Below are 17,668 nucleotides of genomic sequence, written 5' to 3'. Positions count from 1 at the left end.
CCTAGACTTTTAACTGTGTTCCTTTGGTCTACATCCCTGTAGATATTATGCCAATATTGTATTAGGTTGATTACTACAGATCTGTAAGTTTTGAAATGAGGCAATCTAAGTCCTCAAAGTTGGTTCTTTCTCAAAATTGGTTTGACTATTTTGCATTACCACATACATTTTAGGATTGGCTTATTAATTTCTAAAAAAAAGTCTGCTGGGATTTGGATAGGAATTGCGTGGAATTTATAGATCATTATGGGGAGAAGTGCCCTCTTGACAACATCAAATCTTCCAAACCATAAATATGTAAATGTCTATAATATAGTCAAAGATGTTGAAATTAAATTGGTGTCTATCATTTCTTACCTTTAACCAATAAACATTATTTTTCTTTAAAGGAGATAAAAGTACTACTCATTAAATATAGTGAAAATAAACATCATTAACTAAACACTATGTCTCACTAACCTCTTTACATCCATTAACACTCTGTAGTAAAAATAACATTGGTTTTTGCTATGGCTTTGTATTTCTTTAAAATATTAACTAAAATAGATTTCTGATTTGGGAAATATGATAACCAGTGCCATTTGGTTTTAAAAAGAATTGTATCTTAATCATCAAGTAAAGACAGCAAGAAAACAATGACGTGGTCACTTGAAGATTCTCTCAGTCTACTGTTCACCATCTAGTCAGACACTCTTAAACTGATTCCAGCAAAATGTCTAAGAAATTCATCGATCAGCCTCCAAAGCACATCAGAGAAAGTGCTAATACAGTGAACAGTAAAAAAAACAATGGCAGCAGAACATCTTATTTAAACTTTTGAGATGATAAAACAGTACAGAAGTGGGAACCATTTGGAATTTTTTTTCTTGTTTTGGTTAAGATCATTAATACTTTATAAACTTCATACATATGGCCCACTGTAAGGTTTAAAGAATAAAAGGTTTAATAGAATAAGCAAGAGAATGCCATAAAACCCTTGAAATAAGAAACACTGCTAATTTTTACAAACACAAAGTTCCTCACGTTTCAATCAAGTTTAGTCAGCCCTCATTATTCATAAGGACAAGTAGGCCAGTTTACAGACAAGCGGCACCCTACGAATGGCTCTTAGGCACGACACAGTTCTTAAGATAAATATGTTTACACTTGAAACAGTCATGTGCATATTACAAAGATGGCAACTGTAGTCCTGTAAAATTATACCTAAGAAAAGAACGAGTCAACTTATATTCAGGAACTTCTAAAATCCCTCATATTTTAAGATGCTCTCTCCATTACTTTATTTGAACAACAAAACACTGTTTAGGGAAAAATATATAAGTCTAAGATGATCTCAATCAAAGCCAGTTTTTCAAAGCTTATAAAGGTCACCTATAAGAATAAGACAAAAGGGAGGGAGGGAATAAGGGAAGGGTAACAAAATTTAACACAGAGCCAATTATTCCTGGAACTATAACTCAATTCCAACTGCGGGATGTCACTGAAAATGAGCCTTCTAAAGATCACTTTGAAAAGCAGTCAGTTATGATTATAAATATACCATATGGGACTAAAATATTCAACAATCCTAATGTTATGCCATTGGGTACTTGTAGCTTGAGATAAATATCCAGAGATAGTATTATACAGAGATTCCCCAAACCATGATACTTCAAACATCTTATACTATAGTTAAGACACTACTCCAAAAACCACGTTAACTTTAAAAAGTCATTCTAATGATGATGAAGACATGGAATACCATTTGACCCAGCAATCCCATTACTGGGTATATACCCAAAGGAGTATAAATCATTCTACTATAAAGACATACACACACGTATGTTTATTGCAGCACTATTCACGATAACAATGACTTGGAATCAACCCAAATGCCCATCAATGACAGACTGGATAAAGAAAATGTGGCACATACACACCATGGAATACTATGCAGTCACAAAAAGGATGAGTTAATGTCCTTTGCAGGGACATGGATGAAACTGGAAACCATCATTCTCAGCAAACTAACATAGGAACAGAAAACCAAACACCACATGTTCTCACTCATAAGTGGGAGTTGAACAATGAGAACACATGGACACAGAGAGGGGAATATCACACACCAGGGCTTGTGGGGGGGTTTTATTTAATGCTAGGGAAGGGAGAGCATTAGGAAAAATACCTAATGTAGATGATGGGTTGATGGGTGCAGCAACCACCATGGCACGTGTATACCTATGTAACAAACCTGCACGTTCTGCACAGGTATCCCAAGAACTTAAAGTATAATAAAAAAGATACATCATTAAATAAAATGGTTTCATGACTGAAGTTGCAAGAAAGGCAATATTATTACCTTTATTTCATATAAAATATCATCTTTAGGTATGTGGATAGCTAAACTAACATATTAACTATTTTAAATAAGCATTCAATTCTTTCATCCTTTTGGTTTTCCCACTGGAAATTGTGGACTCACTATATACACATATGGTCACATGCTTTTCAAACCACTTCTCTGAAGAAAGTAGTTTACTGGATTTTAGTATAAAGCATTTGTTTCTTTTTTTTTTAAAGTCATTAAGAACCACATTAAGCAAACATTTCCTTTTCATTTATAAGATGATTCTTCCCTTTGAGTTTTACGGTGACAATAGCTGGCTCCGAAAAATGTAAACATAATATCAGTTTTGTTGGAACAAAACCATTACCATGAAATCTCTTTGTAATGTCACCAAGACCAAGCTTAATTTAGATGATAACTAATAGAATAAATAAATTTACGCAAATGTCTGAAACGTGTTACAACAAAATGTGACACGTGTCTCTAATTGACTAATAAAAAAAGACCAGCACAATATCAAAACATGCAAATTAGATGTATTTGTGCTTAAAATAAATCAAGATCAAGTTAAGGGAAATGAGATTGGGCACTTAAAAATTAGTATGTTTTCCTTGGCTGGGTTGAATGAGAATTTGGGCCTGCTGAGAAATGATGCAGAACTAGTCTCCTCTCTTAGAGAAGTAACAGAGGCTAACGCAGAACAGGTAACTTAAGAGGTGAGATCAGCCCCTGACAACAAAGAGCAACTTCCAGGCATCTGGGATCCTAAATCACTTCTCTCTGGAACCCTGGGACCCAGTCTGCCACCCTTTTTTTACTCTTAGATTACCAGATACTTTGGGTGTGGGTTCCTCTCCAATCTGGCTTGCTGCAAAAGAGCTACATGGTCTGGTACCTAACAACTCCTTCCTTCATCTCCCAGGAACTCCCCCTGCCCTCATGTATTTATGTTTTACACACACACACAAACACACACACACACACAGAGAAATAAAATAATGGGAGTAGTACAGAATGAAGAGGTTTCCAAAGATCAAAGAAAAGATGATCCAGGCCGGGCGTGGTGGCTCACACCTGTAATCCCAGCACTTTGGGAGGCTGAGGTAGGCAGATCATGAGGTCAGAGATCGAGACCATCCTGGCCAACATGGTGAAGCCCCGTCTCTACTAAAAACACAAAAATTAGCCCGGCGTGGTGGCGCACACCTGTAGTCCCAACTACTCAGGAGGCTGAGGCAGGAGAATTGCTTGAACCCAGGAGGTGGAGGTTGCAGTGAGCCCAGTTCGTACCACTGCTGCCTGGCAACAGAGCAAGACTCCGTCTCAAAAAAAAAAAAAAAAAAAAAAAAAAAAGAAAAGAAAAAGAAAAAAAGAAAAGATGATCCATTATTGTTTCTTTTGGCTTTGGAGTCTGAGTTTCTTGTCACCCCATTTCTTTGTAGATCTGGGAGAAAGATGTTCATTTCCCTTCGATGGGAAATAAATTGGCAGCTGCCTCTTAGTCTCTTCCCCAGGTCCCCTGATTAGCAGGTTTTATATGTCTGTGATAAAAAGTTTCAGCAAACACACACGCACAACTATACACATACATACATACTCTCACCCAGAGATCATGTATTCTAGTCCCTTCATTCACATGAGAAAACAGACAGAGAGAGATCATCAGTGACCCATCTATGAAGCTCTGGCAGAATCAAGACAAGATCTCACATCTCACAATTCCCATTCTATTGCTCATTCCATTCCACCACTCTGATAAATAATTCTTTCAAGCCCTCAGCATGAATGACAACAGCTGCCTGCTGCAACAACCTTTTCTATTTAAAAACAAAAAAACAAAAAAACTACCTCAAATTGAATGGATTCAAGCCATCCAAGCTTCCTCCTTCAGAGCCTCCACCATTTGATAAATACGATGAGGTTCACAGAGGGGTATCTGGCTGGGGCTGGGTGATCAAGGTCAGTTTTCCTGCCTATCTTTGCTTCTCTCTTAACCGCCTCATACTAAGACTTATTTGTGCTCATTTCCAGTGGCAGAGTAAGTGTCATCATCACTAATCCATGTGATCTCTTCACTCCCAAACTGGGCTCAGTTGTCATATTTTCTACTACCCACGCACAGAGCATAGCCATAGATGGTAGGTTGAAAGGCTCACATACATAGCACTTAGTTAATTAAAACTAATATCTCTAGGAACAAAGATAATCATATCAAATCAATACATTCAAAACACTAAAAGTCATCTAACAGGTCTCTTTAATAATCAATCTCATAGGTCAATAAGAGCTATAAATTCACAATCTACTACTACCTCATAATCTGAAACTTGTGTTGTTTTAATTCTTATGTTTAATGTTAACAGTTGCTTTCTCGGCCGGGCGCGGTGGCTCAAGCGTGTAATCCCAGCACTTTGGGAGGCCGAGACGGGCGGATCACGAGGTCAGGAGATCGAGACCATCCTGGCTGACATGGTGAAACCCCGTCTCTACTTTAAAAATACAAAAAAAAAAACTAGCCGGGCGAGGTGGCGGGCGCCTATAGTCCCAGCTACTCGGGAGGCTGAGGCAGGAGAATGGCGTGAACCCGGGAGGCGGAGCTTGCAGTGAGCTGAGATCCGGCCACTGCACTCCAGCCTGGGCGGCAGAGCGAGACTCTGTCTCAACAAAAAAAAAAAAAAAAAAAAAAAAAAAAAAAAAAACAGTTGCTTTCTTACTGGCTCTACAGAGAGAGAGATATGGATCCATAAAAAAACAATCAATTTAACTAAATAATTTGGTAGTTGCAAGTATGAGTAGAGAATGCTAAAGGGATGAATGAAATAAAGGACTGGTTAGTGTGATACAAATACTGAATGAAAGCGAACTTCTTGGATTATTTCTCCCTCTTTTAGATGAGGTGACCTAGGGGAAATATGCTGGCTAAGAATGTTTCATATCTTCCTACTCAGAGTAAACTCTTGGAAAAATAATTTCATATCACCACTCAAGTCCCCTTTTTTCCATTCACCCTCACCTCAAGAAACTAGAACACTTCATGAATAGCTCATTAGTTGGCCAAAAATATTTTCAAAAAGCATTAAACATCAAGAGTATATAACAAGAAACAGAATTTCTAATCTCTTGGGAGTATCACACTTTCTTAGGGAGGAATAATATCAGCCACAAACGAGGATCAGAACACTGGATTCAGATTTTAAAAGTAAATATAACTAGTTAAAAAAAAAGTAGATACAATAGACACAGAAAAAAGGAGCCACATGGTATATGGGTTGACAAAGAAAGGTTTAACTTTAAATCAGAAATCTGACTTAAGCCGGGCGTGGTGGCTCAAGCCTGTAATCCCAGCACTTTGGGAGGCCGAGACGGGTGGATCACGAGGTCAGGAGATCAAGACCATCCTGGCTAACACGGTGAAACCCCGTCTCTACTAAAAAATACAAAAAAAAAACTAGCCGGGCGAGGTGGTGGGCGCCTGTAGTCCCAGCTACACAGGAGGCTGAGGCAGGAGAATGGCATAAACCTGGGAGGCAGAGCTTGCAGTGAGCTGAGATCCGGCCACTGCACTCCAGCCCGGGCGACAGAGCGAGACTCCGTCTCAAAAAAATAAATAAATAAAAAAAAAGAAATCTGACTTAAAACGTGAGGTATGGCTACCTCCCCCCTCACCAACAATATACTCCATTCTTGGGTATTTACATTTATAGGAAATATAGACTCAAGATAAAAATTGCTACATGCCCCATTTCGGTCACAGATCTAAAGGCAGTGAATTGGGGAAAAAAGTCCCTCCACTTAAGAACTTAGGTTAAAATGCTACTAAGAGTAAAAGCATGTTAAACTACCTGCTGCCAGAAGATGGAATAACAGCAACCATGTCTCTCTGAGTTTAAGAACCAGTCAGCTCACAGCTTTCCAGAACCTAGCTTGCATAGAAGAGGAGCTTCTGTGGAGAATCAGCTTGAGGAATTTATAGTGCTTTGGTTCCACCACTAGCTAGGTGACCATGGGAAAGTTGCTTAAGTTAGAGATGTAGTTTCTTACTAGTAAAATAGAAATTATTTTATCTATGTCATAGGATTACTGTAAGTATTAGATGAGATAATTTATAGAAAGTACTTAATACAATCCTTTTTGTTGAGGGGTGTTTTGTTGTTATTTTCTATAAAGACAATCCAGGTTCTCACCTCTATCGTGGGAAAAGATACGGCTAATATTTTAAGGTTTTCTTGTTTGACTTTGTTTTAATCAAAGAATTGCCAAGATAGAGATCAAAGTTATTTGTTGTAAAACCGAGTTATTGTAGACCTCCAAGCTATTCAGTGGATTATACAAATATGAGCATAAAGTATTAAAGATATGTGTCTCTCTGTATTTTCATGTGGCAAAACTTTCTATGTGCTCCTTTTTAGAAAGGGTATGTCTGTCAGTTATAAACTGCTGCTCCAAATTATATGATAATTTAGATCAAGGTCATTACCAACTTAGTTGACCAAACCTGAAAAATATTGTTCTCATGTCAGAGACCTTGAAGAAATAATGCTCTAATGGGATTAAAATGCCTTGCAAAGAATTACAACATGAATAGCTCAAGAAATCTTAATTTATAAAAGGTCACAGAGTTACAAAAAACATCTCTCATTTCAGCTAATTAAATGAAATTTTAGTTAAACGGCACCTTGAAATATTGGTATTGCAGCTGCAAGTGCATTTAAATAGCATTTACGCAGATATAATTAGCACAATTAAACATGGGTAGAAGTGGAAACACTATTCTTAATTATATTGATATAATCAGTTTTATTAATGCTTTATAGCAACAAAAGTGACATCTGACAGTAACACACAATTCATGATTGAACCTAATATTAAGCATTTTAGCATATTAAGGAATCTAAAGCTAGGTAACTGGAAAAAGAAAGAAGTCAAATACTGAGTTCTTACCTGTGACAATGCCATAGTTGGGAGGTTCAAGAATTACTCCATAAAACTGGATGATGTTTCTGTGACTGAGGACACTGAGTATTTCTGCCTGTACGAAAAATAAAATGCAAAGTTGCATAAAATTTCACATTTATAACAGTAGAATAAAACAGGCTTCCTACTCATTTTTTTTTTTTTTTTTTTGAGCTAGGATCTTGCTCTGTTGCCCAGGCTAGAGTGCAGTGGTGTGATCTTGGCTCACTGCAGCCTTGGCCTCCTGGGCTCAAGTAATTCTCCTGCCTCAGTCTCCCAAGTAGCTGGGACTACAGGCATATACCACTACACTCAGCTAATTAAATTTATTATTTATTTTTTTTTAGAGATGGGGTCTATGTTGTCCAGGCTGATCTCGAACTCTTGGGCTCAAGCAATCCTCCCACCTTGGCCTGCCAAAGTGCTGGGATTACAGGTGTGAGCTACCACGCCTGGTCTTAGTTTTCTTTTACGTACATTTACAAAGATGTATATGTGCCCTACCAGTATGTAATTCTGCTAAAGTTGTCTTTCTTGAAAGTTTAAACATTTCTACTGAAGCTTTCTGAAAATTTAGAAAGAAAATGGGGTTGAAGAAGCGATAAGAGAGGTGTTTACTCCAAGCCCACCTGACTGATAATGGAGGAGAATGACTGAAGAGATACCCCATTTATTTACAGTGAAGGTCCTCTTCCTAATAGTCAACTATATATATTTTGCAAAATGTCTGTTCTGAGAGGCTACAGCCAGACTGAACTTCCGTTGGTTAGATGAGTCAAAATTAAGTTAGGGATTTTAAAATGTTAATGGAATCGATTCAGATAATACCCACTTATTTATCTAATCATTTATTCAAAATATATTATTGTTCTCCTTCTGTATGCAAGGTACTACAAACTTATAGGTAGATTCTTGACTTTCAGTGGTGATTTGATAGGAGGCCATATTTATACTTTTTTTTTTTTTTTTTTTTGAGACAGAGTCTTGCTCTGTCGCCCAGGCTGGGGTGCAGTGGCTGGATCTCAGCTCACTGCAAGCTCCGCCTCCCGGGTTTAGACCATTCTCCTGCCTCAGCCTCCCGAGTAGCTGGGACTACAGGCGCCCGCCACCTTGCCCGGCTAGTTTTTTGTATTTTTTAGTAGAGACGGGGTTTCACCGTGTTAGCCAGGATGGTCTCGATCTCCTGACCTCGTGATCCGCCTGTCTCGGCCTCCCAAAGTGCTGGGATTACAGGCTTGAGCCACCGCGCCCGGCCATATTTATACATTTTGAAACATGTTAAATACTACAAAGCGGTACTGAAGAATGACATGGTAAAAATAAGTTGTATTTATTAAACTTAATTTTTAAGACAAAAAAACCAGATACTATAGTGTATATCTGCTAATGTCAATAGAAATATGATCACTACATAAATCATATATTCATCAACATTTTATGACTTTTGTGGAGATAAAATATGGCTAATCAAGAATTAGAAATATAATGAGGTATAAAATTACATAAGTTAAATATAGAAAATATTTAGTATTTTTCAATGAAAGGTATATTATTAGCAATAAGTAGACAGGAGATTTATAAGTCCCCACCCCAGAAAGAGGATCATCAAGAAGAATGTCAGCAGTTAATGAAAATGGAGACACTTCGGTCAGAAAGGGACTCCCCTCTGGGAATGTGTAAACTATGAGTAGTGTTATTTGCTATGAATTTTTTTCATAGGATAAGAGTTGGGGTTTCATTAAAAACAGCCGTGAAACTGGTTTTGAAGATGGTGTAACTAGGTGGAAAACAGAAGTTTGAGGGTTGGCATAGAGTCAATATGAAATTGAGATAAAGAATATCACTGATTGTGAGAGACACTTATCAAGCTTGATTTGACAGTGTTTTCTTTTAGTAATACGTGTGTGGAAGGGGGCTATCACTGCTTAATCAAACAATTCCTTAACACTTATTGAGCGCCTAGTGTGTATAGAGGGGTCTGTGTTCATCAAGCAACCTTCTTCTCATAGTTTAGTTTCTCAAGTAGGAAGAAGATATATTATTTGTGCAACACAACTATTCATCCACATGGCAACTCTACTTCTTATGAAGAAATAATAAATAAGGTTTATTGTAAAAATAGAATGTATGTGCAGTTTGGAAATCACAAAGCCCCATCTTTAAGTGGTAGACCAACTGTTTGTGAATAAAGCATTAGAGTTCAATGTGAGTAAAGCAATAGAGTTAATGTTTGAACCAGTATTTGTCAAACTGAGGCAGTGTTATCCTTTGGAATATTCTTTGGGGCACCTGAATTGTGTCATCATTAAAAATGTTTGTATCAATAAAGAATAAATACAAGAATATTCTGAATCCTTGGATGACTACTTCACAATGCAGCATGATGGGATTTTCAGTGTTCCAGCTGGTTTCCATGTTTATATTTAAGATATTACCAAGTGATATCTTGAAGAAATAGGATTGATCATTTCAGGTTCCAGTAAGCATGTCTAACAGCTGTTAGGCTGGCAAATGCTAATGTCAAAATAACAATCATTATCCTATATCCCCTTGTTGTGCTCATATTTTTTGCAAAAAAATTTGCAGTATAATTTCCAAGTAAATCATATTTTCATGAAATAAGATTTTAGGTTCTTATATAATAAACTAAGAATCTGATTTAACATCATAAAAACAACATGTTCCTTTAGAATGCTGTACTGATTTAATGGAAATGGGCCAACAGTAAACAGAGGCAGACTGAATAAGTAAGTGATATGTTTGTAATAAATGAAGGTCAAATGACATCATGATGTTAGCAGTTCAAATAAGCTCCAATAAAAACAAGTGTGAGGTTAACCAAATTCTTAAAACCTGTTTGTTGCAATCAACCTCTGACAGCAAGCAGATATACTCTCTGGATTTTGCCTTTATAGGTACCTGCTCGCAAGAGTTCATGAAAAAAAACTGTTGCAATAAATGTGTGGTAAATAATTTCTCACTGAATTGCTGTTTTTCCTTTGTTTTCCAGATTTATATTCTGGGATAATCTAGCAAATGAGCTGCACATCAAAATAATGGATTATTGGTTTAAAAATGCATTCACTGTTAAAAAGAAAACATGATAATGATGAAAGCTAAAATAATGGCCCATCATACAAAAGTATATCTTTTTACACTATTAAAACCAACATAAGCCATTTATTTTCACTAAATATAATTGGATAACAATTGTTAAAGCTGTACTGATTTTATTTTTGTTTAATTGAAAAATTGATTTTGAATTTACCTGTATATGAGAGTTATAAGGAGTTATTAATTCTTAGTTTTATGTTTGTGTTTATTTAAGTTACACAGAAATAATTTCAGTCAACATGCGAAATCTGGAAGACTAAAATTTTCTATATAAAAGATCTACACATTTCTCAGTGTGCAAAATGCTATTCTAAGGAGTCAAACAGATATTCGGACCCAATGTCCAAAGCAGCACTATTCAAAATAAACAAAAGGTAAAAACAACCAAAGTGTTTATCAACTGATAAATAAAATACACTATTTCAGTTGTAAACACGAATTAAGTTTGGATATGCGCTGCAACATGAATGGGTCTTGAAAATATCATGCTAAGTAAAATACACCAGGCACAAAAGGGCAGATACTGTATGATTCTACTTATATGAACTATCTTGAATGAACACATTCAGCAATAAAGAAAGCAGATTAGAGGTTGTAACCAGGGGCTGATGGGAGGAGAAAATGAGGGGTTATTGCTTAATGGGTACAGCGTTTCTGTTTGGGGTGATGAAAATTTTTGTAAATAGTGGTGATGGTGCACAACACTGTGACTACAATAAATGCCACTGGCCAGGCACAGGGGCTCATGCCTGTAATCCCAGCATTTTGGGAGGCTGAGGCAGGAGAACAGAAGCACTTGAACTCAGGGGTTTGAGATCAGTTTGGGCAACATAGTGAGACCTTGTCTCTACTAAAAATAAAAAATTAGCCAGGTGTGGTGGCACATGCCTGTGGTCCCAGCTACTCAGGAAGCTGAAGCAGTAGGATGGCTTGAGCCCAGGAGGTCAAAGCTGCAGTGAGCTGTGACTGTGCCACTGCAATCCAGCCTGAGCAACAGAGCAAGACCCTGTCTAAATAAACAAATAAATGCCAGTGAATTATACACTTAAATAGGTTGAAATGGCAAATTTTATGCTATGTATATTTTACCACAATAAAAAAGTTTTAAAAATGGTATTCTAAACTTTTGCAGAAATGAATGATCAGAGTCTACATATTCAATAATCACCTTAAAGTTATACAAACTATGGTCTAAATATTCTTCAGATAAATATGTAATTTTCCAAACTAGGACTTGGAGGATCTAAGAAAAGACTGGGACAGACTGCAACAATATATATTTATATTTAGACAGAGTCTCACTCTGTCGCCCAAGCTGGAGTGTAGTGGCACAATCTCCGCTCACTGCAACATCTGCATCCCAGGTTCAAGTGATTCTCCTGCCTCAGCCTCCTGAGTACCTGGAATTACAGGCACGTACCACCATGCCCAGCTAATTTTTGTACTTTTTTTTTTTTTAGTAAATACAGGGTTTCACCACGTTGGCCAGGCTGGTCTCAAACTCCTGACCTCAAATGATCCGCCTGCCTTGGCCTCTCAAAGTGCCAATTTTAACTCAGGCTCTAAGATTCTCCAAAAAATAAAGGGTCCCAATCTGACACATAAACGGAGGAATCAAGGTCTATTCATAAAAATATCTAATAGTCATGTCCTTATTAGGGTACCAAAATGTCTCTACAGATTATTGTTTGCCTGCTCTTACTGTTTCCAGCTGGGGCCAGTTCCTTTCTCCCTTCCTCTTTCCTTTATTGGAAAAATTACAGAAGTTTTAGTTTGTTAATTAACCTGGGAGGTCGTGAGTATTTTGTTGTTAGTTTTATCAGCATTTCTATAAGTTTACAGGGGAAAACGAGCTATTAGCTCAGTTTGCCATGTTTCCAGACATCGACTAACACACAGGTTCCAAACGACTGATTCAGAGATATTAAAAGAAGTTAAATATCATAGTTTTAATTATCTTCTTTAAAGTATTTCCAACAGTTTAAAAATATCTCCATCTTCAGAAGGACTCTTTTCCTTCGATTCAAAACTTTTTTTCAACCTAATCCCAAATTTTATTTTGTTTATTTAATTTTGGAGAGCTGCCATAGACTCCTTAAAGATTCTGTGTCTTTAAAGCTTGTTTTGCAAACATCGACAAATGGGACTAATTAAACTGAAGAGCTTGTGCACAGCAAAAGAAACTATCAACAGAGTAAACAGACAGTCTACAGAATGGGAGAAAATATTTGCAAACTATGCATCTCACAATCACACAGGTCTAATGTCCAGAATCTATAAGGAACTTTAAAAAGTTTACAAGCAAAAAACCACCCCGTTAAAAAGTAGGCAAAGGACATGCACACTTTTCAAAAGAAGACATACATGCAGCCAACAAGCATATGGAAAAATGCCCAACATCTCTAATCATTAGAGAAATGCAAATCAAAACCACAATGAGATACCATCTCACACCAGTTAGAATGGCTATTACTAAAAAATCCCAGCACTTTGGGAGGCCGAGGTGGGCAGATTATGAGGGCAGGAGTTCGAGACCAGCCTGGACAACATGGTGAAAGCCTGTCTCTACTAAAAATACAAAAATTAGCTGGACATGGTGGTGGGCACCTGTAATCCCAGCTACTCCAGAGGCTGAGGCAGGAGAACTGTTTAAACCCGGGAGGCGGAGGTTGCAGTGAGCCGAGATTGCGCCACTGCACTCCAGCCTTGCGACAGAGCTAGACTCCGCCTCAGGAAAAAAAAAAAAGTCAGGAAATAACAGATGCTGGTAAAGCTGTACAGAAAAAGGAATGCTCATACACTGCTGGTGGGAATGCAAATTAGTTTAGCCATTATGAAAGGCAGTTTGGTGACTTCTCAAAGAACTTAAAACAGAACTACCATTCAATCTAGCAATTCCATTACTTACATTCCATTACTGGGTAATGGAATACAATGGGGGAACCCAAGGGAATATAAATCATTTTACCATAAGGACACATGTTCATCACAGCACTATTCACAATAGCAAAGACATGGAATCAACCTAAATGCCCATCAAAGGAAGACCGGATAAACAAAATGCGGTACATATATACCATGGAATACTATGCAGCCATAAAAAAGAACAATATCATGTCCTTTGCAGAAACATGGATAGAGCTAGGAATACTATGCAGCCATAAAAAAGAACAAGATTGTGTCCTTTGCAGTGACATGGATGGAGCTAGGAATACTACGCAGTCATAAAAAAGAACAAGATCATGTCCTTTGCAGAAACATGGATGGAGCTGGAGGCCATTATCCTAAGTGAGCAAAGGCAGGAAATAGAAAACCAAATAAATACAACATGTTCTCACTTAAGAGTAGGAGCTAAACACTGAGTACACATGGACACAAAGTAGGAAACAATAGACACAGGGGTCTACTTGAAGGTGGAGGGTGGGAGGAGGGTGAGGACTGAAAAACTACCTATAGGGTACTACGTTTATTACCTGGGTGATAAAATAATCTGTACACCAGTCCGCCCGTGACAGACAATGTACCCATGTAACACACCTGCACGTGTACCCCTAAACCTAAAAGTTAAAAAACTTGTTTTATACCCTTTGTATTTCATTGATATACTCTATATGTATTTATTTGATAAATATTGTAAAAATAAAACTCAGTTCACTTTTTGTGAAAGAAAGCAAAGATACCAACAACAACCTGTTGATGGGTATAGAATGAAAGCAATCGTTTATGAAGCCCCACATCATAAGGCCGGCAGGCTCCATTTACATCTTATACTCAGAACAGGCTTTTCTCTCTGATTGTCAACAGCTACTTCCCTCCACCTAGCAGCAGGATTGTGTATCAGTGGGGTCCATGCCTCTGCATGTGATGTGGCACTGACACAAGGTATACACTTCTTTTGCCCACGAATGTCAACTACTCCTTCAAGTCCTCTAGTGGGTGTGTGGTATTTAAGCACATAACTCCACAGACCTTGATCTCTAGGTCCTCATCTTTTTTTTTGTTTGTTTGGAGATGGAGTTTCATTCTTGTTGCCCAGGCTGGAGTGCAATGGCACGATCTCGGCTCACTGCAACCTCCGCCTCCTGGGTTCAAGTGATTCTCCTACCTCAGCCTCCTGAGTAGCTGGGATTACAGGTGCCCACCACCATGCCTGGCTAAGTTTTGTATTTTTAGTAGAGACGGTGTTTTGCCATGTTGGTCAGGCTGGTCTCAAACTCCTGACCTCAGGTGAGCTGCCTGCCTCGGCCTCTCAAAGCGCTGGGATTACAGGTGTGAGCCGCCGTGCCTGGCCGGTCCTCACCAATTGTAAGAGTCTATCATTTTATCAGAGTGTGGTAGTAAGAGAAAGAAAAGCAGTTCATCTAATCACTCAGCTGAAGCCATCTCCTCACTACGCTCTACATCCAAGGCCCAAGGCTCTCTCCAAAAACTGTATCTCCAAAATGCCAATATGATCCAGGGTCACTATATGTCCCCAAAGTTCAAGAATATAGGAGATGATCCTACATTTTTTAAAAATAAAAATTATGTGTATAGAAAAAAGGCAAGGAAGAAAGAAAACATTACTGTGGTCATCTATTTCTAAGTGGCAGAAAGAAGAGGGATCATACTTTTTTGTCTATTTCCCAAATTCTTTACAATAAGTCTATGTAATTTTTATAATCAGAAAAAGCAGTACAGGCATGCTATATGTAATATATATAAGACCATATGAATATGAAATTTAAAATATTTATTTGCATGGAAAGATTCTCCCTAGGATCGGGTCAGGAAGAAGTGAAGCTCTTTCCTTACCTTCCCAGGACTATGGTAGGCATATAAAAACTTGTTTAGCTAACCACTGACCTGTGATTTTCTCCTGATACGGCTCTGGAACAAACTAGGGTTCACTCGGGTTACTCTTACAGAAGGCCATAGGTTCTGAGAGGCCATGAGACCAAAGACGTGGATACTGGAAATCGCACGGGCTCCAGATGAACTTCAACCTACTCAGTATGCATGTGGTTCAGCATTTTATTACATAATGCTCCTCTCCCTTCTCGTGTCTGCGCCTATGGTCTGCTACCCTTTAGAAGAGTCTTTCCTACTTTGCTCCTCTTGTAAAATGCTAGTATAATACCACATGAATGAGAAAAGTCAGATACCTTATATACCGGAAGCACTCAGTAACATTTAAAGGATGAATGAGCAGTATTTGATGATACTGATATTCAGTGTGTTTAAATAATTATGGAGAGCCTATGTCAGCAAATGTTAACCCTGAACCATACAGTGAGAAGAGTAAAATGCCGCAAGGTATGAATTTGCTTCAGTATTCATTCTATTCTTTTACATGTTTAAGGGTTACTTAGGGTACATTTCATAAGAACAACAGTCAATCAATTATATAATTGCAGTAGGAGGCACAGTTGAGACTTACGTTCACTAGTTCATTGTGGATTTAAACTTCAAGAATGAGGATTTGGACAGCTGCACTTTGCCTCTTTGTAGGCTCTGTTGTCCAAGACAATTACATGAGCACGATTTCTTGAGAATCCTTTGCTGCTTTGCATTCTTCAAGCATGCCCTTGCTTTTGCATTGTACTTTTTCTTTGCCTTGTACTTAAATGTAGGATTTAAGATTAAGCAAGGATGAAAAGCTTGCTTAACATTAAACCCTCTATTTCCAATTTTCTACCCAATACATTTTGCCATGTATTTCCCAAATCACCTCTAGAGATGAGCCAGCCTTTTGCCAAGTCCACATTCCATACCCATTATTCAGCCTGAAAGCTATGGTAGGTGCTCCTTTGCTGTGTGCTGATAGATGGACCCCTGGTTCTCAGTAGTGGGGCCACATTGCACACAAGCTCCATTCCTAGGCCAGGGCCAGTATCATAAATATCCACAACAGATGAGCCAGGGTCCCCTCAGTGAAGCATACCTCTTATCTTTATCACTACAGAGTCCAGAACTATGCAGCAGAAGGTGAACGCAAGGAGAAATTACTGATTTAGAAACTCCTAAAACAGTATTTACAAATCTATAAGGTCAAAACAGCTAGCTATTTCAGGAAAGATGTAGGGAGAACTTCTCTTGCCTGCTAATTGTTTCAGGTTCCGATTATAAAGAAAACAAAGGAAAGTTTTCAATCTCAGTTATCAAAAGTATAACAGTTTCAGGATCCCAGGATCTTGACTGAGTCAAAAACAAAAAAAACAAAATGCTGCTTAATTCAGTGCATGTTTACCCCAAGAGTATCATAACCAGGGGCTTTTTTTTAATAAAAAGAAAAAACTTCATTCTTACATGTATGACAAGATGGAAAACCAGCCTTTCTACATCCAAAACTGCTGTGCTACAAGAACTTTAAAAGCAGGCTTGGAGGATTTTCAATCCTGTATATAATCACCAGAGAGTCATACACAGGTCATGCCCTTCGAGTCAGTTTGGGCTTAACAAGACCCATTCAGTCACAGTCACATAAAAAGCAGCAAACTTCACAATTCCATAGGTTCTTTTTCAAATGATGCTCTTCAGGTATTCAGGGCAACAAAGAAGGATAAATGGACTGAATTCAGATCCATAATAGAATACCTATATTCTGAATGATGTTTGACATCATGAAGACTTTTCTTTGGAAGAGAAACAGTTAAAAATGCTATGAAAAAAAAATACACCAGTCATTTCCCCACTCTTCTTAAACAACTGAGATGGAGTCATGGGGGATATTTATTACAAACATCACCAGTGCTGGGAAGTCTCCTATTGCTCAATGGTTTTCCTGGTGTGATGCAGCCAACTCACGCGTGCAGTCACTTGGGAGGAGCCTGGGCTTCCCTCCAGGGATCTAGAGCTGCTCTCTAGTTAAGTACATACCCAACTAAGGGCAGACTCACCTGGCAGGATAGGAGGGTGGCAAAAACTGAATGAAACAGAGTGAAGATTTAAGACCAGGGATTCAAGAGCTATTTCCAAATCACAAAAAGGCAAAGAGATTTCACATTCTTTGTGCTCACACCAGAATGTCACTGATAACGTGAAAAAGTAAGGCCAGGTGTGGTGGCTCACCCCTGTAGTTCCAGCACTTTGGGAGGCCAAGGCAGGCAGATAACTTGAGCTCAAGAGTTCGAGACCAGTCTGGGCAACATAGTGAGACCCTATCTCTACAAAAAATGCAGAAATTAGCCAGGCGTAGTGGCATGCGCCTGTAGTCCCAGCTACTCAGGAGACTGAGGTGGGAGGATCACTTGCACCTAGGAGGTCAAGGCTACAGTGAGCTGAGACCGTGCCACT

The 17,668-nt window shown here is 38.2% G+C and overlaps 1 protein-coding gene across 4 annotated transcripts in view; it reads right to left on the bottom strand.

Moving 5' to 3' along the window:
• Positions 1-17,668, bottom strand: part of MAP3K20 (mitogen-activated protein kinase kinase kinase 20) — a 193,917-nt gene that overhangs the window by 90,557 nt on the left and 85,692 nt on the right. For all 4 annotated transcript variants that reach the window (XM_011743951.3, XM_011743954.2, XM_011743952.3 and 1 more), the window contains one exon: positions 7,268-7,355. In XM_011743951.3, coding sequence (XP_011742253.2) covers positions 7,268-7,355 — 88 coding nt within the window. The remainder of the gene's footprint in view (positions 1-7,267; positions 7,356-17,668) is intronic.

Source organism: Macaca nemestrina, chromosome 11 (assembly GCF_043159975.1).
Source record: "Macaca nemestrina isolate mMacNem1 chromosome 11, mMacNem.hap1, whole genome shotgun sequence".
In the NCBI taxonomy this organism is placed as follows: Eukaryota; Metazoa; Chordata; class Mammalia; order Primates; family Cercopithecidae; genus Macaca; species Macaca nemestrina.
The sequence above is the reverse complement of the archived record's forward strand: the minus strand, read 5'-3'. Positions and strand labels throughout refer to the sequence as shown.